Genomic DNA, 18,455 nt, shown 5'->3' with positions numbered 1-18,455 from the left:
ACACTCTCCAGCTGATGATGGGAGATGGCTTGAAAGAAACAAGTGATGACTCCTCTTTCAAAGTTATCAAAAATCAGCTCACTGCTACATACAAGCACAACATTCATGTGTTTGATGCTGAATTTGGGGAAAGAGGCATACCTGCTGCTGTTAACACAAGATGGAACTCAACACTGACAAGTGAAGGCAGTTATCCAATATGACGATCTAAAGATCAGTCATGTTTTAGAAAAGGCTGGGCACAAGAAGTTGTTGTTCACAGTACGGGAGTGGAATAAGTTGAAGGAGTTGGTGGACATCCTGATGCCATTTGGAGAAGCAACAGATATGATACAGGGGAGAAGATGGTCACAATCAGTTCTGTTGTTCCCTCGGTCCTGTCCCTGAATCACCACCTGGAGCAGCGGAAGCCTCAAGTCCATTTCCTGAGCGGCCTGGTCAGAAGTCTCCAGGCATCCTTGAACAAAATATTTATTGGAATCTTACATGTGAAAATGGCCAGAACTCAAGATGGAATCACTGCCCCCTTTTCAGATCCAGTCTACCTCAAAGCAGCTGCCTTGGATCTGGCTTTTTCTCTGATGTGGGTGGAGCATCATGTGCTGGTCAAGGAGGAGGTGGCACAAAGAGTGAAATCTAAATATTGAGTTTAAAGTAACTTTTTCTCATCATTTAATCCAATTGACTGCAACAATAATACTTTTTCAGTGTAACCCACTGCATCACCAATACTCTAATACTGGCCTTTTTGTTTCTGCTATGCTTTTACATGTTTTGCCAGAACTGATTCTGCAGGATGCTACAGGGACTGAGCAAGCTGTGCCTCTTGTTGATGAGGAAGAGTGAGAGGACCATAGTTTTGGACAAGAAGAAGGGCTGTTTGCAGCATACTGTAAGAGGCAGAAGAAAGCTGTTGGGACCACTCCAGCACTACTTTGACATATGCAAAGGACAGAATGCCCTCTTGTAGAGGTCGACTGATTATGATTTTTCAACGCCAATACCAATTATTGGAGGACCAAAAAAAACAATACTGATTAAATCGGATGATTTAATTTTTTAAAATTTGTAATAATGACAATTGCAACAATACTGAACTTATTTTAACTTAATATAATACATCAATAAAATCAATTTAGCCTCAAATAAAATGAAACATGTTCAATTTGGTTTAAATAATGCAAAAAGTGTTGGAGAAGAAAGTAAAAGTGCAATATGTGCCGTGTAAAAAAGCTGACATTTAAGTTCCTTGCTCAGAACATGAGAACATATGAAAGCTGGTGGTTCCTTTTAACAGGAGTCTTCAATATTCCCAGGTAAGAAGTTTTAGGTTGTAGTTATTATACAACAATTTCTCTCTATACGATTTGTATTTCATATACCTTTGACTATTGGATGTTCTTAAAGGCACTTTAGTATTGCCAGTGTAACAGTATATAGCTTCCGTCCCTCTCCTCGCCCCTACCTGGGCTCGAACCAGGAACACATCGACAACAGCCACCCTCAAAGCAGCATTACCCATCGCTCCACAGAAGCCGCTGCCCTTGCAGAGTAAAGGGAACAACCACTCCAAGTCTCAGAGAGAGTGACATTTGAAACGCGCACCCTGCTAACTAGCTAGCCATTTCACATCGGTTACACCAGCCTAATCTCAGGAGTTGATAGGCTTGAAGTCATAAACAGCTCAATGCTGGAAGCACAGCGACGAGCTGCTGGCAAAACGCACTAAAGTGCTGTTTGAATGAATGCTTACAAGCCTGGACACACTAGAAAACTAGTAATATCATCAACCATGTGTTGTTAACTAGTGAAAATGATTAACTGATTGTTTTCTATAAGATAAGTTTAATGCTAGCTAGCAACTTAACTTGGCTTCTTACTGCATTCGTGTAACAGGCAGTCTCCTCGTGGAGTGCAATGTAATCAGGTGGTTAGAGCGTTGGACTAGTTAACTGTAAGGTTGCAAGATTGAATCCCCGAGCTGACAAGGTAAAAATCGTCATTCTGCCCCTGAACAAGGCAGTCAACCCACCATTCCTAGGCCGTCATTGAAAATAAGAATGTTTTCTTAACTGACTTGCCTCCTAGTTAAATAAAGGATAAATAAAAAATAACGGCCAAATCGGTGCCCAAAAATACCAATTTCCGATTGATATGAAAACTTGAAATCGGCCCTAATTAATCGGCCGACCTCTACCCTCTTGTTCTGGGCAATGAACAGGAAGGCTCTTCCTTCACTGTCCCGAGTGGACATCAGGGTCTATGCAGTGCCTCCAGTGCTCCGGTGGAGCGTGTCTTCAGCCATGGTGGCATCATACTGCGTCCTCATCGTGCACATATGACTGACAGACTTTTATCAAATTTGGTATTTTGCAAATGCAATGTATCATAGTTCCCTGAGATAAGAGAAAAAAATGAAACTGTTTATGCATTACACAATCTCCCGTCTTTGGGATCTGTAATTTTTCCTCAGACATTCAGGCCAGTGTTCAAATTGTAGGCATCAGTTCAGTATCAGTTGTTTAGATGTATCTTTTAATAAATGATTAACTTTATGGAAGGATTGTTTTAGGTGTGTAGAGTATATCTGGAGAGAGCACTACAATATTTTGTCTCTCATGGCTACCCATGTATTTCCATGGAAATAAAGTTTATTTGGAAAGTAATAAATATATATTTTTAAAAGCATTCATGATATACTATTACATTTGGTGAAGAGCACATTATGACTTGTTTAGGACTCGAAACTTGACTCGGACTTGCCTGTCTTGGCTTGAGTGCTAAGACTTACTTGTGATTTGGTCCCACCTCTGCAGAGTTCCACTACGATCATTTAACAGGGCTTATAGTCATACATTGTCAATTTATCCGTCACCACATTTAGCTATCAGAGGAGAGACATACTGCTATGGGAGCAAACATAAGCAAATGAGACAGCACATACAGTCAACATGTACCAACGACTCCATTCAAAAGAGTGGCAAATGTGCTCACAGGAAAAGGGTTGCAGGTAGCCTCGTGGTTAGAGCGTTGGGCCAGTAACTGAAAGGTTGCTAGATTGAATCCCCGAGCTGACGAGGTAAAAATCTGTCGTTCTGCCCCTGAACAAGGCAGTTAACCAACTGTTTCTAGGCCGTCATTGTAAATAAGAATTTGTTCTTAAAATGACTTGCCTTGTTAAATAAAACCTTACATAAAAAAAAAAATATGCCAGAAATGGATGGTGCCAAGTTAGCAGACAAATGTGTATTTAAAGAAAAGTACTCAGACTTATTTGATATGTTCTTGTCACAAACACGCTGGCTATGCCATGGAGGTCCGTAGTACTGGTTTAAGATTTATTGTGGTGTTGGTCATATCTTTACAGAGGTTATATACAAATTAGTAATATAGATGGAGTTCAGGGGAAAAAAACAAAGAACTTAAACTAAGTACTTTGATCCCAATATAAAAAAGTGTTTTCCTTTGTTGTATAAGAAAAAAATAACTGATTTGAATTATATAGACAACTATCTTGATTTTTATTTATTCTTAAAGCTAGATGAAAGAAACATGTATCCACACTTATTTTAAGATGTTTTCCAGTCAAGACATCTTAACAGTTTCAACAGAAAATGTAACATCTATAAAACACCCTGGACTAGTCCTTTGCACATTTGTTTCTGTATTCAAAAATACAAATTAGACTCGGTTTCAGAAAAATCTGACTATACCATACATGATCTGCTTCAAGCCCCTTAATCCCAGTTTGATTACTTAAGTAATCTTAACCTCACTGATGATTTTGAGATCTATGTTTACATTTTTGACAAGCTAGCAGTCCCGCCCGCCGTTGAATATATCCTCCAAAAAATAGAAACCCTCTATCGAATAATTGCATCCCTGTATAATGAAAAAGAAAAAAACACAGAACTGATTGACAGATTTAAACAGACAAAATTGCCCCATTTCACATAAAAATGATCACACAACTACCTGATGTAGAATAACAAAATGGGAAAATTTAAAACAGAAAATGAGGATTACAAATCTCCAACTGCGCTCCCAGTGAAATGAAGAGGTTGTACAGAGAAGATGTCACACTTTGCCCTCGGCGACGTCACTAGGGCTCACAGATCAAGGTCTCCACCACAAATTTGCTCTCAAAGTGACGGATCTTGTGGCAGTTGAGAGCTTCACGCTTCTGCATACCTGTAATGTGGGAGATGGGAAGGTTAAATTGCTGATCTACGCCTAACAAAAACCTGTATAAGATGCCACAATATGGTGGTTGGTTGTTCATACAGGCTTGTCAGACTCATTGGGAGTAAAGATATGAGTCAGAAACACTACATGACAAAGTATGTGGACGCTCATTGAACATCTCATTCCAAAATCATGGAGTTGGTCCACTCTTTGCTGCTATAACAGCCTCCACTCTTCAGGGAAGGCTTTCCACTAGATGTTGGAACATTGCTGCGGGGGCTTGCTTCCATTCATCTACAAGAGCATTAGTGAAGTCGGGCACTGATGTTGGGGGGATTAGTCCTGGCTTGCAGTCAACGTTCCAATCTAGCCCAAAGGTGTTCAATGGGGTTGAGGTCAGGGCTCTGTGCAGGCCAGTCAAGTTCTTCCATACCAATCTCGACAAACCATTTCTGTATGGACATTGCCTTTTGCACAGGGGCATTATCATGCTGAAACAGGAAAGGGCCTTCCCGAAACTGTTGCCACAAAGTTGAAAGCACAGAATTGTCTAGAACATAATTGTATGCTGTATCGTTAAGATTTCCCTTCACTGGAACTAAGAGGCATGAACCATGAAAAACAGCCCCACACCATTATTCCTCCTCTTCCACCAAACTTGACATTTGGCACTATGCATCCGGGCAGGTAGCGTTCTCCTGGCATCTGCCAAACCCAGATTCATCCATCGGACTGCCAGATGGTGATGCGTGAGTCATCACTCCAGAGAACGCATTTCCACTGCTCTAGAGTCCAATGGCGGCGAACTTTACACCACTCCAGCCAATACTTGGCATTCCGCATAGTGATCTTAGGCTTGTGTGCAGCTGCTCGGTCATAGAAACCCATTTCATGAAGCTCCCAACAAACAGTTCTTGTTCCAATGTTGCTTCCAGAGGCCGTTTGGAACTCGGTAGTGAGTGTTGCAACCGAGGACATATGATTTTTACATGCTCCAGCACTCGGCGGTCCCGTTCTGTGAGCTTGTGTGGCCTACCACTTCCTGGCTGAGCCATTGTTGCTCCTAAACGTTTCCACTTCACAATAGACCAGGGCAGCTCTAACAGGGCAGAAATTTGACTAACTGACTTGTTGGAAAGGTGGCATCCTAGGACAGTGCCACATTGAATGTCACTGAGGTCTTCAGTAAGGCTATTCTACTGCCAATGTTTGTCAATGGAGATTGCATGGCTGTGTGCTTGATATTATACACCTGTCAGCAACGGGTGTGGCTGAAATAGCAGAATCCAGGGTGTTCACATACAAAAGTATGTCGCAATGCCCATTTGGTAGATTTGTTAGACGTGTGTGTGTGAATACTTGCACGTGTGTGAGAGTAGTGTGTTAGGTATGGGAGGTCTAACTGCGTACTCATGATCTCAAGCTAAAAAAGGGCTGAATGTAAGAAGCCCATTACCTTTGGGCATGTCAGCATAATTCTTCACTTGTCCAAAGAACTATGAAGCGTGCGCAAGGTGTGATGTATGGTATGTGTGTGTATTTATGCAGGTGTGTACTGACCCAGGATCCTGTCTCTACGCTGAAGCTTATAGGTGTCCTTGCCCTGGCAGAGGTTGTTGATGAAGAATCCCAGTTGTTCCACATTGTCCAGGCGCTCTGTCACCACCATCTCCTCATGGACCAGGTAGGACTGGGGCATGTAGGCACCAGCCTGGGGAAGAAAGAGGAATACAACATCGACTAACACATCCTATCATTAACATCATGAGATACTAAGTGGCTAATTTCAAAGACATTTAATGTCAGTCTCTCTTACAACATTGTAAAAACAGTATACGGTTACATTGGGTACCCAGACTAGTGCGTAAAAAATCTAATGTATTACTATCATTATTGTAACATGGTTCATAAAGCAGTTCCTGTTACCTTGATGTTGACCAAAAGCTCCAGGAAGTCATTGGGAGGCATGACGATGGAAGTGTTGAGGGGGATGACATAGCACTTGTTCAGGAACAGGTCCAGGTAGGCAGTCAGTCTCTGTGGAGAAGCACCAATAGAACAGACTAAGATAACAACCTTAAGAAATGCCATTGAACACAAACAATCCATGGTCTGTGGATTGTTATCCCCACAGAAACAAACGGGTTAGCAAAAAACAGCCTGGTTGAAGTTTTCAATTCAGTCAAGTCTTACCCTGTGGAAGTCGTGGACGATGTCGGCGGGGTCACCGTCTTCGAACTCGGGCACGGGTACGTTGATGAGAGCCACATCCTGGTCCACCAGTATGCGGATGTTCTCCTGGATCATCTTAAAGCTGGAGGGCAGGTCCAGCTCCACATCCTCCTCCTCCTGGGTCATCATTGTCTCCTCATGGTAGTTCACAATGTCCTCCTCACGGTACTTTGCCCCACACACAAACACCCTGCCCTCCTGGTGGACACAGAAAACATTTATATTCCCACTTTTCACTGCATGGAGCTCTGCCCTTCGAGCAGAATGTATCTTTTGCCATGTCAAATAAAAACTCTAAACATATCATGTATTCAAATACAATAAATACAACATTCCAATCCTGACAGTTACAGTGTTCAATAACCCCTAGATAAACACAGGGGTCAGAGTGGTCCAGTCTCACCTCCAGGATGTAGTACCTGTAAAGGTAGGCCCCTCCCACAACCACGCCAGACAGCATCAGGGCCAAGCCCAGGCACACGCACCAGCACCAGGCCTTGGACTGCTGACGCACTGGCAGAGCCACCTCTGGATCCTAGTTCAAAACAACAAAAAGAGGTAAGGTTTGTTCAGAGGGGGTGCAGCACATTGGCAGGGGGGCTGCATGGTGAGCGGAGACAAAACAAAGGCAGTGTTTAAGGAACGGATGAAGAGGGCTTCATTCTCCCCAAAGAGGCACAGAGCAGGGCGAGTGATGATGCAAATCAACAAAAGCACAGCAAGAAAGGGAGACCAAGAGATAGAAAGGAGAAAAGAAGGTAGGTAGAGTAGGAGAACATAGAGAAAACAGAGGGTGGGGAGAGTAGACCATCTAGTGTATATTTCTAATGCCTTGACATTATTGCAGTCAATTTGTGATATCATAGAAAAGGCTAGGAGATGGGTTTGGTCCTTGGATCTTGGTGTAATACAGCTGGTCTTAGCTCTATTTTTTTTAAAAAAGCTTGTGAACTAAAACACTAGCACTTGACTCACCCCAGACACTCCCAAACTTCCTGGGAATTTCAGATGGGTCAAAGATCTAAGGAGGACTGCAAACCACCCAAAGGCCCTGCTGGCTATAATGAACAGCTAAGTGCTCTGATCAACAGCCATAGATTGAGCTGATTGAGGTTGACTGAGGGAGTCATGTGGACAAACACAGTATTTATCAAATCGCAAACATGGGATTTCACGATAAGGTCTCTTCTTTAAAAACTCTCCACCATCTTCATATCCCCTTGTGAAGGGACTTTCTAGACATGGGTCGACCCCTGGTCTAGCTGACCAAGGTAATGAGTATGGGTATTGGCGGAAAATCATTAAGTCTCAACATTCTTCAGTAATGCCCTGATGGCATATTTCTCTACATTTCAACAATAGGAAGTTCTATAGCTGGCTTCCGAAGAAACAAGTTTGCTGACTGAGAACATTTTTATTGTTGAGCCCATCTGTACAGTTGAGGAGTATGACTGCACGAGTAAGCGTTTCTGGGTCCAAACAATAGTTTGACAGGAAGAGCCCACATTCTCAACCAAACTTCAGCAGAAAAGCTATTGCACAATGAGAAGCAAGCAATTCGCCCTTCCCAAGTAGTAAGAGCTAGCCTGACCTCAATCAAGTTAATGTCAACACAAATCTCGGAGCAGCAGGGTGGCGTTTCCAGGGAGACGCAAAGCAATAAAGAGAGAGACTAGGAGGGAGAAACACAGGGGAGTAGGCTAATAGCAAAAACCAAGAGGGAGCAAGGGGGAGAGGAACACTAACGTATATCCCATTATATCCACTCTGTTCGGAAGCCTTGGCTGCAAGTCATTTCCTAAAGAGGGCAAAAAGGGAATATTTGAGGCTTTCTGGCTGGTTTAACTTCTAATCTCTTCCCCATGAGATCAAAATGCCAGGGTGGTTTTGCCTTTGCTGACCGAAGGGGAGTTTCCAGGGACAGGCTTCGACTTACTCTAAGAGTAAATAGGGTAATATAATGCACTAAAACAGGAACTTCTGCTTCATTAGCAACAAGATTCTCTGCCAATGACAAAGTCTGATTCAAATGCTGTGGTGGGCCTACCTCACACCATTACACCTAGTGAGAAAACAAAATCCCCATCATGGATGGTTTTGTAACTGAGTCTGTATGTGCCCAAAGCCATGAACGGTTTGGTTACAATTGTCAGAGTCAGAGGCTTTATTAAAGTTTACATTCATCCCACAACCGCACATTAACCTCAGGTTCTTTTCTCATGTTGAACTTTGATAGTATAAAGCTGCTGCGCTAAAATTAAACTTGGTCTCAGTTTTGTTCCTCCAGTCTGTTCCAATTCACTTCCTCTTCCTCTTGTGTTCTTCTGCTCTGACTATGTTGGTTTCCCCATTTCTGCAGGATGAAAGGGAAGAACATACACGCATCCAGAAGCTATATGCAGATACTGGACATCAGCGTAAATGTTATCAAGAAACATACTTTTGACCCTGAAATAGACCATATGGGAGCATAGCTTAGTGTACACTGCAGAAAACCTAGTCAAGTGTCTTAAAGGCCCAGTGCAGTCAAACGTTTTAAATACACTGAACAAAAATATGAACGAAACTGTTGGTACCATGTTTCATGAGCTGAAATAAAAGATCCCAGACATGTTCCACATGCACAAAAAACATCTCAGATTTTGTTCAGAAATTATTTTACATCTCTATTAGTGAACATTTCTCTTTTGCCAAGATAATCCATGCACCTGACAGGTGTGGCATATCAAGAAGCTGATTAAACAGCACGATCATTACACAGGTGCACCTTGTGCTGGGGACAAAAGGCCACAAAATTGTGCAGTTGTCACACAACATAATGCCACAGATGTCTCAAGTTGAGGGAGCATGCAATTGGCATGCTGACTGCAGGAATGTCCACCAGAGATGTTGCCAGAGGACTGAATGTTCATTTCTCTACCACAAGCCACCACCAACATCATTTTAGAGAATTTGCAAAACGTACAACCGGCCTCACAGCATCTAACCAAGCCAGTCCAATAACAGCAAGTTTTCAGTTACCCCTCCCCACTCCCAGACAGTCCTATCAAAATTCATGCTTGAGAAATTGTTCATAGCTAGGAAGCTATTTTTATTTAATTTATACAATTTTAAAAACAATCACAGTAAGGTACTTAATTGTCACCCAGACATGATTTGATATTGAGATTTTAAAAAACGGCTGCATTGGACCTTTAAAAATACTGGATGTAGTCTAATATTGTCCTATACTTTATACTTTAAGCACTCCCCTCAGACAGAGATGGTCTTCTGCTCTGCTAAGCCCCCTCAGACCACTGGCTCTAGGCCTACATCTGGGGCTGCAATCACGTCGCACAGTCACACTAGGGTGATGATCAATGCTTTGTCTGTGTGTCCAAACCAGTCAACCAAGGAAACCACTACACACAAACACTTGTGCTCCCTCTCAGATAAATGCTATTTCTGCCTATGGTACAATGAGACGCCACATTAACCGTGTGTTTCTGAGGCTTGTTGTGTCTTTATGAGCTTCAAATTGTTGTCCTCGTCTTTCTCTCTTTGGAAAAGCCACTACAGACAAACACGTATGCATCGCCTTTGACTATGTTATCATTGTGGTTTCACATGGTATAGAGGGCGCCATATGCTATGCTACATAAGTTGGGGGCTATGTGTTTCAAAAAGTGTTGTTTTGGCCTTATTTCTCCCTAGGGCCTTGAGGGTGAACTCAGCTGCTTATGCTTCTTCTTGTAAGAAAACGAAATAGGTTGCGTCAGAGCCTGCTCTCCCTTGGCTCAACATCTTCTTCCAGCCTCTACATCTGTTCCGAGGAAAGGCTGTCCCTCAGCTATGGGTTCCTGCAAGTTTCCATATGCTCCCCAACCTGCTGATGCCACAGATAAGAAGGATACAGCAGGTGTGGCCAAGTTTCCAGTATGCAAACTACCTGGCCTAGACTAATTCAGTGGTACTGACCGTCTTCATTAATCAAGCCATGCTGTATTACCGCTGCATTTACAACATCAAAAATAACAATTGCAAACTGGAGAGGAGTACAATTTGTTTTCTATAGTATGCCTCTTTTTAAATTCTCTAACAAGGAGAGAAGATACTTCCCCTTCTACTTTCACACTGACACAGCATCTTAATTCTGAAGTTCAGGAATGTAACACCCTGAAAAGAGGTAGAATTTCAGTAGCTCGGAGACAGGTAGTGTTTTACTGTGACCGAGGAAGAGCTCACATTGCACAGGCAACTAAATCCTTATCTTCTTCCTTCTCCACCCCAACATGCCCAGAATATATCCTCAGTAATGCTCAGTGAAATTATGGCCAGCACGTCTTATTTACGAACCTTTCTAACCACGTTAGGGCTAGCAAATTTGACCAATCACACACTATTTCTGCATAAAACGGTAAAATCATTGCAATATTATAGCATAAAACTGACCCATCAAAAGGTGGGCTTGTAATTTCAACCAATCACTGCACATGTACCACATAATACATAATACTCGCTCCAACTTCCGGGTTGGAGCGAGCGGTCGCATTCGCACTTCGGTCCGCAGGTAGTATTACTTTTAATTACTTTTCATTACATTTCATTATAGTACAACGGTTTGATTTGTCTAATCTTAGCAATTTCCTCTTAGCTAGCTACATAGCCGTCTTTGTATCAAAGATAATTGCGTAATTATTGTATTTCGTCGTCCTAACGTAGTCTACTGCCCAGCAGCTAGCCACATAGCTAACGTCCACCGTATAGCAGCACCGTAGAAACTATTACACTCAACTGAACGACTTGATTAGTGTAGTGTTAGCTAGCTACATAGTTGTCTTTGCTGTCTTCGTATCCAAGATAATTGTGTAGTTTAGAGTGTGTAGTCTTAGAGTGATTATCTTAATTTACCGAGGTTAGCTAGCCAGCTATTTGTCGTCCTTAACGTAGGAGACACTGCTAGCTAGCTAACAGCTAACAGCTAGCCAACGTCTACCGAATTAACTTCCCACTCAACAACCCGGTCGCATTCCGCTCGCTCCACAGGTAGTATCACATTTTCATTTCATTTCATTACAGCACAACGGTTTGATTTGCTTGATCGTAGCTAGCTACATAGCTAGCTACATAGCCGTCCTTGTATCAAAGATAATTGTGTAGTCTAGAGCGATTTTCTAGGTTAGCTAGCCAGCTATTGTCGTTCTTTTAACGCAACGTAACATAATCAACACTGCTAGCTAGCCAGCTAGCCCCCGAATAGCTGCACTGTAGAAACTATTACTCTCAACGGAACGACTTGATTAGTGTAGTCAACAACGCAGCCACTGCCAGCTAGCCTACTTCAGCAGTACTGTATCATTTTAATCATTTTAGTCAATAAGATTCTTGCTACGTAAGCTTAACTTTCTGAACATTCGAGACGTGTAGTCCACTTGTCATTCCAATCTCCTTGCATTAGTGTAGCCTCTTCTGTAGCCTGTCAACTATGTGTCTGTCTATCCCTGTTCTCTCCTCTCTGCACAGACCATACAAACGCTCCACACCGCGTGGCCGCGGCCACCCTAATCTGGTGGTCCCAGCGCGCACGACCCACGTGGAGTTCCAGGTCTCCGGTAGCCTCTGGAACTGCCGATCTGCGGCCAACAAGGCAGAGTTCATCTCAGCCTATGCCTCCCTCCAGTCCCTCGACTTCTTGGCACTGACGGAAACATGGATCACCACAGATAACACTTCTACTCCTACTGCTCTCTCCTCGTCCGCCCACGTGTTCTCGCACACCCCGAGAGCTTCTGGTCAGCGGGGTGGTGGCACCGGGATCCTCATCTCTCCCAAGTGGTCATTCTCTCTTTCTCCCCTTACTCATCTGTCTATCGCCTCCTTTGAATTCCATGCTGTCACAGTTACCAGCCCTTTCAAGCTTAACATCCTTATCATTTATCGCCCTCCAGGTTCCTCGGAGAGTTCATCAATGAGCTTGATGCCTTGATAAGCTCCTTTCCTGAGGACGGCTCACCTCTCACAGTTCTGGGCGACTTTAACCTCCCCACATCTACCTTTGACTCATTCCTCTCTGCCTCCTTCTTTCCACTCCTCTCCTCTTTTGACCTCACCCTCTCACCTTCCCCCTACTCACAAGGCAGGCAATACGCTCGACCTCATCTTTACTAGATGCTGTTCTTCCACTAACTCCATTGCAACTCCTCCAAGTCTCCGACCACTACCTTGTATCCTTTTCCCTCTCGCTCTCATCCAACACTTCCCACACTGCCCCTACTCGGATGGTATCGCGCCGTCCCAACCTTCGCTCTCTCTCCCCCGCTACTCTCTCCTCTTCCATCCTATCATCTCTTCCCTCTGCTCAAACCTTCTCCAACCTATCTCCTGATTCTGCCTCCTCAACCCTCCTCTCCTCCCTTTCTGCATCCTTTGACTCTCTATGTCCCCTATCCTCCAGGCCGGCTCGGTCCTCCCCTCCCGCTCCGTGGCTCGACGACTCATTGCGAGCTCACAGAACAGGGCTCCGGGCAGCCGAGCGGAAATGGAGGAAAACTCGCCTCCCTGCGGACCTGGCATCCTTTCACTCCCTCCTCTCTACATTTTCCTCCTCTGTCTCTGCTGCTAAAGCCACTTTCTACCACTCTAAATTCCAAGCATCTGCCTCTAACCCTAGGAAGCTCTTTGCCACCTTCTCCTCCCTCCTGAATCCTCCTCCCCCTCCCCCCCTCCTCCCTCTCTGCAGATGACTTCGTCAACCATTTTGAAAAAAAGGTAGACGACATCCGATCCTCGTTTGCTAAGTCAAACGACACCGCTGGTTCTGCTCACACTGCCCTACCCTGTGCTCTGACCTCTTTCTCCCCTCTCTCTCCAGATGAAATCTCGCGTCTTGTGACGGCCGGCCGCCCAACAACCTGCCCGCTTGACCATATCCCCTCCTCTCTTCTCCAGACCATTTCCGGAGACCTTCTCCCTTACCTCACCTCGCTCATCAACTCATCCCTGACCGCTGGCTACGTCCCTTCCGTCTTCAAGAGAGCGAGAGTTGCACCCTTCTGAAAAAACCTACACTCGATCCCTCCGATGTCAACAACTACAGACCAGTATCCCTTCTTTCTTTTCTCTCCAAAACTCTTGAACGTGCCGTCCTTGGCCAGCTCTACCGCTATCTCTCTCAGAATGACCTTCTTGATCCAAATCAGTCAGGTTTCAAGACTAGTCATTCAACTGAGACTGCTCTTCTCTGCATCACGGAGGCGCTCCGCACTGCTAAAGCTAACTCTCTCTCCTCTGCTCTCATCCTTCTAGACCTATCGGCTGCCTTCGATACTGTGAACCATCAGATCCTCCTCTCCACCCTCTCCGAGTTGGGCATCTCCGGCGCGGCCCACGCTTGATTGCGTCCTACCTGACAGGTCGCTCCTACCATGTGGCGTGGCGAGAATCTGTCTCCTCACCACGCGCTCTCACCACTGGTGTCCCCCAGGGCTCTGTTCTAGGCCCTCTCCTATTCTCGCTATACACCAAGTCACTTGGCTCTGTCATAACCTCACATGGTCTCTCCTATCATTGCTATGCAGACGACACACAATTAATCTTCTCCTTTCCCCTTCTGATGACCAGGTGGCGAATCGCATCTCTGCATGTCTGGCAGACATATCAGTGTGGATGACGGACCACCACCTCAAGCTGAACCTCGGCAAGACGGAGCTGCTCTTCCTCCCGGGAAGGACTGCCCGTTCCATGATCTCGCCATCACGGTTGACAACTGCATTGTGTTCTCCTCCCAGAGCGCTAAGAACCTTGGCGTGATCCTGGACAACACCCTGTCGTTCTCAACTAACATCAAGGCGGTGGCCCGTTCCTGTAGGTTCATGCTCTACAACATCCGCAGAGTACGACCCTGCCTCACACAGGAAGCGGCGCAGGTCCTAATCCAGGCACTTGTCAACTCCCGTCTGGATTACTGCAACTCGCTGTTGGCTGGGCTCCCTGCCTGTGCCATTAAACCCCTACAACTCATCCAGAACGCCGCAGCCCGTCTGGTGTTCAACCTTCCCAAGTTCTCTCACGTCACCCCGCTCCTCCGCTCTCTCCACTGGCTTCCAGTTGAAGCTCGCATCCGCTACAAGACCATGGTGCTTGCCTACGGAGCTGTGAGGGGAACGGCACCTCAGTACCTCCAGGCTCTGATCAGGCCCTACACCCAAACAAGGGCACTGCGTTCATCCACCTCTGGCCTGCTCGCCTCCCTACCACTGAGGAAGTACAGTTCCCGCTCAGCCCAGTCAAAACTGTTCGCTGCTCTGGCCCCCCAATGGTGGAACAAACTCCCTCACGACGCCAGGACAGCGGAGTCAATCACCACCTTCCGGAGACACCTGAAACCCCACCTCTTTAAGGAATACCTAGGATAGGATAAGTAATCCTTCTCACCCCCCCTAAAAGATTTAGATGCACTATTGTAAAGTGGCTGTTCCACTGGATGTCATAAGGTGAATGCACCAATTTGTAAGTCGCTCTGGATAAGAGCGTCTGCTAAATGACTTAAATGTAAAATGTAATGCAAATGTTCAATCAAGCTCCGAAGGTTTTCCCTCAGCGCATTTTCGCGACCAATTGCTATGCAAAATGTCAGAATTACCGCAGCAAAATCAAGCATTTTTGCCTGCAAATATCATAACAAAATCCCTGAAAAATCATGGGGGGACTGACTAGGCCAAGTCTATGCACTGCTGAATATTCGTCGCTCCTACTTTGCATTCACTTCCATACAACAAGGCATTTCCCTCCCATCTATAGAGACTGCTAATGACACATTCAAAACAGTCAGTTTGAGCTTTCATTCTATTGTACATTTGCATACTCCATCCATGATTTACATGCAACAGTTTATGCATTTATGTACCAACGTGTTGCCAAGGTTTTCTAATAACAACTAGCTCAGTAAGTAGCTAATGCGTTCAGCTGACAGGAAAAGACTGAGGTGCTAACTCGATATCAGATCTGCTTCCGTATTCAAACATGCCGACCAGACAGACATACCCTTGAAAGTTGCCTAGTCGAGGCCATGCAAACTACATAGGGGGTCTGCTGACAACCACGTCTCTTGACTTCCTAATGTCAACTCTCTGTGGAGCCATCTTGTTTATAAAGTGGCTAGTAGGCAACTTGGAAAAACAACATGCGTTTAGCTAGATCTACTGTTTCTATAACTGGCCATTTTTTGGTCATATCTTAGCCACACAGGCACACTAATAGGTTTAACCTGACAAAGGCAAGACAAATAACAATACCACATTATAGGGGTGCCAATGTGTTGTTAAGGGGTGGGTGTATGTCATTATGAAGTTGGCCTATATTTACATAATATTATTGAACTGTTAAGTGGTTGCAGAGCAGACTCAGGCTTGCTATTGGTCGAACCTTTGACAGCACATAGGACACACCCTCGCCCTGTGCCTGCTGCCAATCACTGCCCCTGTAAATGAGAACATGTTCTCAACTGGCCTACCTGGTTAACTTCTTGGTGACAGGGGGGGCAGTATTGAGTAGCTTGGATGAATAAGGTGCCCAGAGTAAACTGTCTACTACTCTGTCCCAGATGCTAATATATGCATATTATTATTAGTGTTGGATAGAAAACACTGAAGTTTCTAAAACTGTTTGAATGATGTCTGTGAGTATAACAGAACTTATATGGCAGGCGAAGACAAATTCAACCAGGAAGTGGGAAATCTGAGGTTTGTAGTTTCATTTAAGTGATTTCCTATCCAATATGCTGTGTCTATGGGGCCAGATTGTACTTCCCAAGGCTTCCAGCAGATGTCAACAATCTTTAGAAAATTGGCTTACAATTTTTTTGTTAGAACAGACTGCTATTAGGTATAATTTATTTAGTGTTGTTTACACGGTTCCAAACAGGCATACAAATACTAATCTAACAGCACCCGTTTGTCACATAATATGCATGCAGCTCTCGCTCCTATACTCCTTTTTCTTGATCTCATTGTTATGATTATAATGATCATCATTATAATAATGTTGTTATCATTAGTAGGCTTTGTATAGTATCCTTGTATAACCACCACCTAGCTGTAGGCCTAAGAGCATGTCCTGTTTAGTCTTAATACCGTAACTTACTTCAATATATAGGCTACTGCATCAAATCAATCATTAATTTGTTCATACATCAGAGCATACGAGACATTCATGCTTTGAAATACAATCAAGCATTTTAATTTTAAGGGAGCTTTGAATGCATGCAACTGTTTTTAGTCTGCTATAATAAAGGCTTTATAGATTATAATTTTTCCGTTAGAACAGCCTCTCTGGTACACATATTTAGTGTTGTCTAAACTGTACCAAATGGACAGAAACACAATACTATTGTAATCTAACCGCAACATAACTCACAACACTTACTGCTATACCCTCCGTTATCTTGATCTCCGGTAGTTTCTACAACTAAGTAAAATGTCTTCCATAGATCTGACTTTACCTTTCCCTCCTGAGCAACCAGTAAACATTCACCCGTTTCAAGTTGCTTTCATGTTCTCCGCATCCATTTTGCTGTTGACATTACTGTGTTTGGAGTTTGTTAAAACCAATTTATTGATGTGATTATGATAGGCTATAGATCAGGCCCTATTGGTCACATGCATGCAATGCTCACATGTTTCATGTAAAGAGAGCAAGGGTTGAGGGAATGGTTTTCCTAAACAAATGAGGGATTTGAAATGTTGCAGCTTCAGCACAGAGAGCGCAATAAACACTTGCTGTGCTGTGGTGCCTTTTATCTGCAGTAGGGAGGAGAGCGAGACAACGTGTGCCAGTCACAAAGGCACTCGCTGTCATTATTATTATTATTTGTAAAAGTGTGCCCATCGGGCTTTATATGAAAAATATAAAGTTCCAGGTCTCCGGTAGCCTCTGGAACTGCCGATCTGCGGCCAACAAGGCAGAGTTCATCTCAGCCTATGCCTCCCTCCAGTCCTCGACTTCTTGGCACTGACGGAAACATGGATCACCACAGATAACACTTCTACTCCTACTGCTCTCTCCTCGTCCGCCCACGTGTTCTCGCACACCCCGAGAGCTTCTGGTCAGCGGGGTGGTGGCACCGGGATCCTCATCTCTCCCAAGTGGTCATTCTCTCTTTCTCCCCTTACTCATCTGTCTATCGCCTCCTTTGAATTCCATGCTGTCACAGTTACCAGCCCTTTCAAGCTTAACATCCTTATCATTTATCGCCCTCCAGGTTCCTCGGAGAGTTCATCAATGAGCTTGATGCCTTGATAAGCTCCTTTCCTGAGGACGGCTCACCTCTCACAGTTCTGGGCGACTTTAACCTCCCCACATCTACCTTTGACTCATTCCTCTCTGCCTCCTTCTTTCCACTCCTCTCCTCTTTGACCTCACCCTCTCACCTTCCCCCTACTCACAAGGCAGGCAATACGCTCGACCTCATCTTTACTAGATGCTGTTCTTCCACTAACTCCATTGCAACTCCCCTCCAAGTCTCCGACCACTACCTTGTATCCTTTTCCCTCTCGCTCTCATCCAACACTTCCCACACTGCCCCTACTCGGATGGTATCGCGCCGTCCCAACCTTCGCTCTCTCTCCCCCGCTACTCTCTCCTCTTCCATCCTATCATCTCTTCCCTCTGCTCAAACCTTCTCCAACCTATCTCCTGATTCTGCCTCCTCAACCCTCCTCTCCTCCCTTTCTGCATCCTTTGACTCTCTATGTCCCCTATCCTCCAGGCCGGCTCGGTCCTCCCCTCCCGCTCCGTGGCTCGACGACTCATTGCGAGCTCACAGAACAGGGCTCCGGGCAGCCGAGCGGAAATGGAGGAAAACTCGCCTCCCTGCGGACCTGGCATCCTTTCACTCCCTCCTCTCTACATTTTCCTCCTCTGTCTCTGCTGCTAAAGCCACTTTCTACCACTCTAAATTCCAAGCATCTGCCTCTAACCCTAGGAAGCTCTTTGCCACCTTCTCCTCCCTCCTGAATCCTCCTCCCCTCCCCCTCCTCCTCTCTGCAGATGACTTCGTCAAC

At 44.8% G+C, this 18,455-nt stretch overlaps 1 protein-coding gene across 1 annotated transcript in view; it reads right to left on the bottom strand.

The window, feature by feature from the left end:
• Positions 1-3,324: 3,324 nt before the first annotated feature.
• The window catches only part of LOC118366845 (integral membrane protein 2B-like), a 34,828-nt gene continuing 19,697 nt past the window's right edge, over positions 3,325-18,455 (bottom strand). Inside the window, exons 2-6 of the mRNA XM_035749595.2 lie at positions 6,821-6,952; positions 6,379-6,615; positions 6,112-6,222; positions 5,746-5,896; positions 3,325-4,191 (exon numbers count right to left, since the gene is read on the bottom strand). Of these exons, the coding sequence (XP_035605488.1) occupies positions 4,103-4,191; positions 5,746-5,896; positions 6,112-6,222; positions 6,379-6,615; positions 6,821-6,952 (720 nt within the window). The 3' untranslated portion in view covers positions 3,325-4,102. The remainder of the gene's footprint in view (positions 4,192-5,745; positions 5,897-6,111; positions 6,223-6,378; positions 6,616-6,820; positions 6,953-18,455) is intronic.

This window comes from Oncorhynchus keta, chromosome 34, assembly GCF_023373465.1.
Source record: "Oncorhynchus keta strain PuntledgeMale-10-30-2019 chromosome 34, Oket_V2, whole genome shotgun sequence".
Lineage (NCBI taxonomy): Eukaryota > Metazoa > Chordata > Actinopteri > Salmoniformes > Salmonidae > Oncorhynchus > Oncorhynchus keta.
Note: the sequence above shows the minus strand (reverse complement) of the source record. Positions and strands in the feature narration are given on the sequence as shown.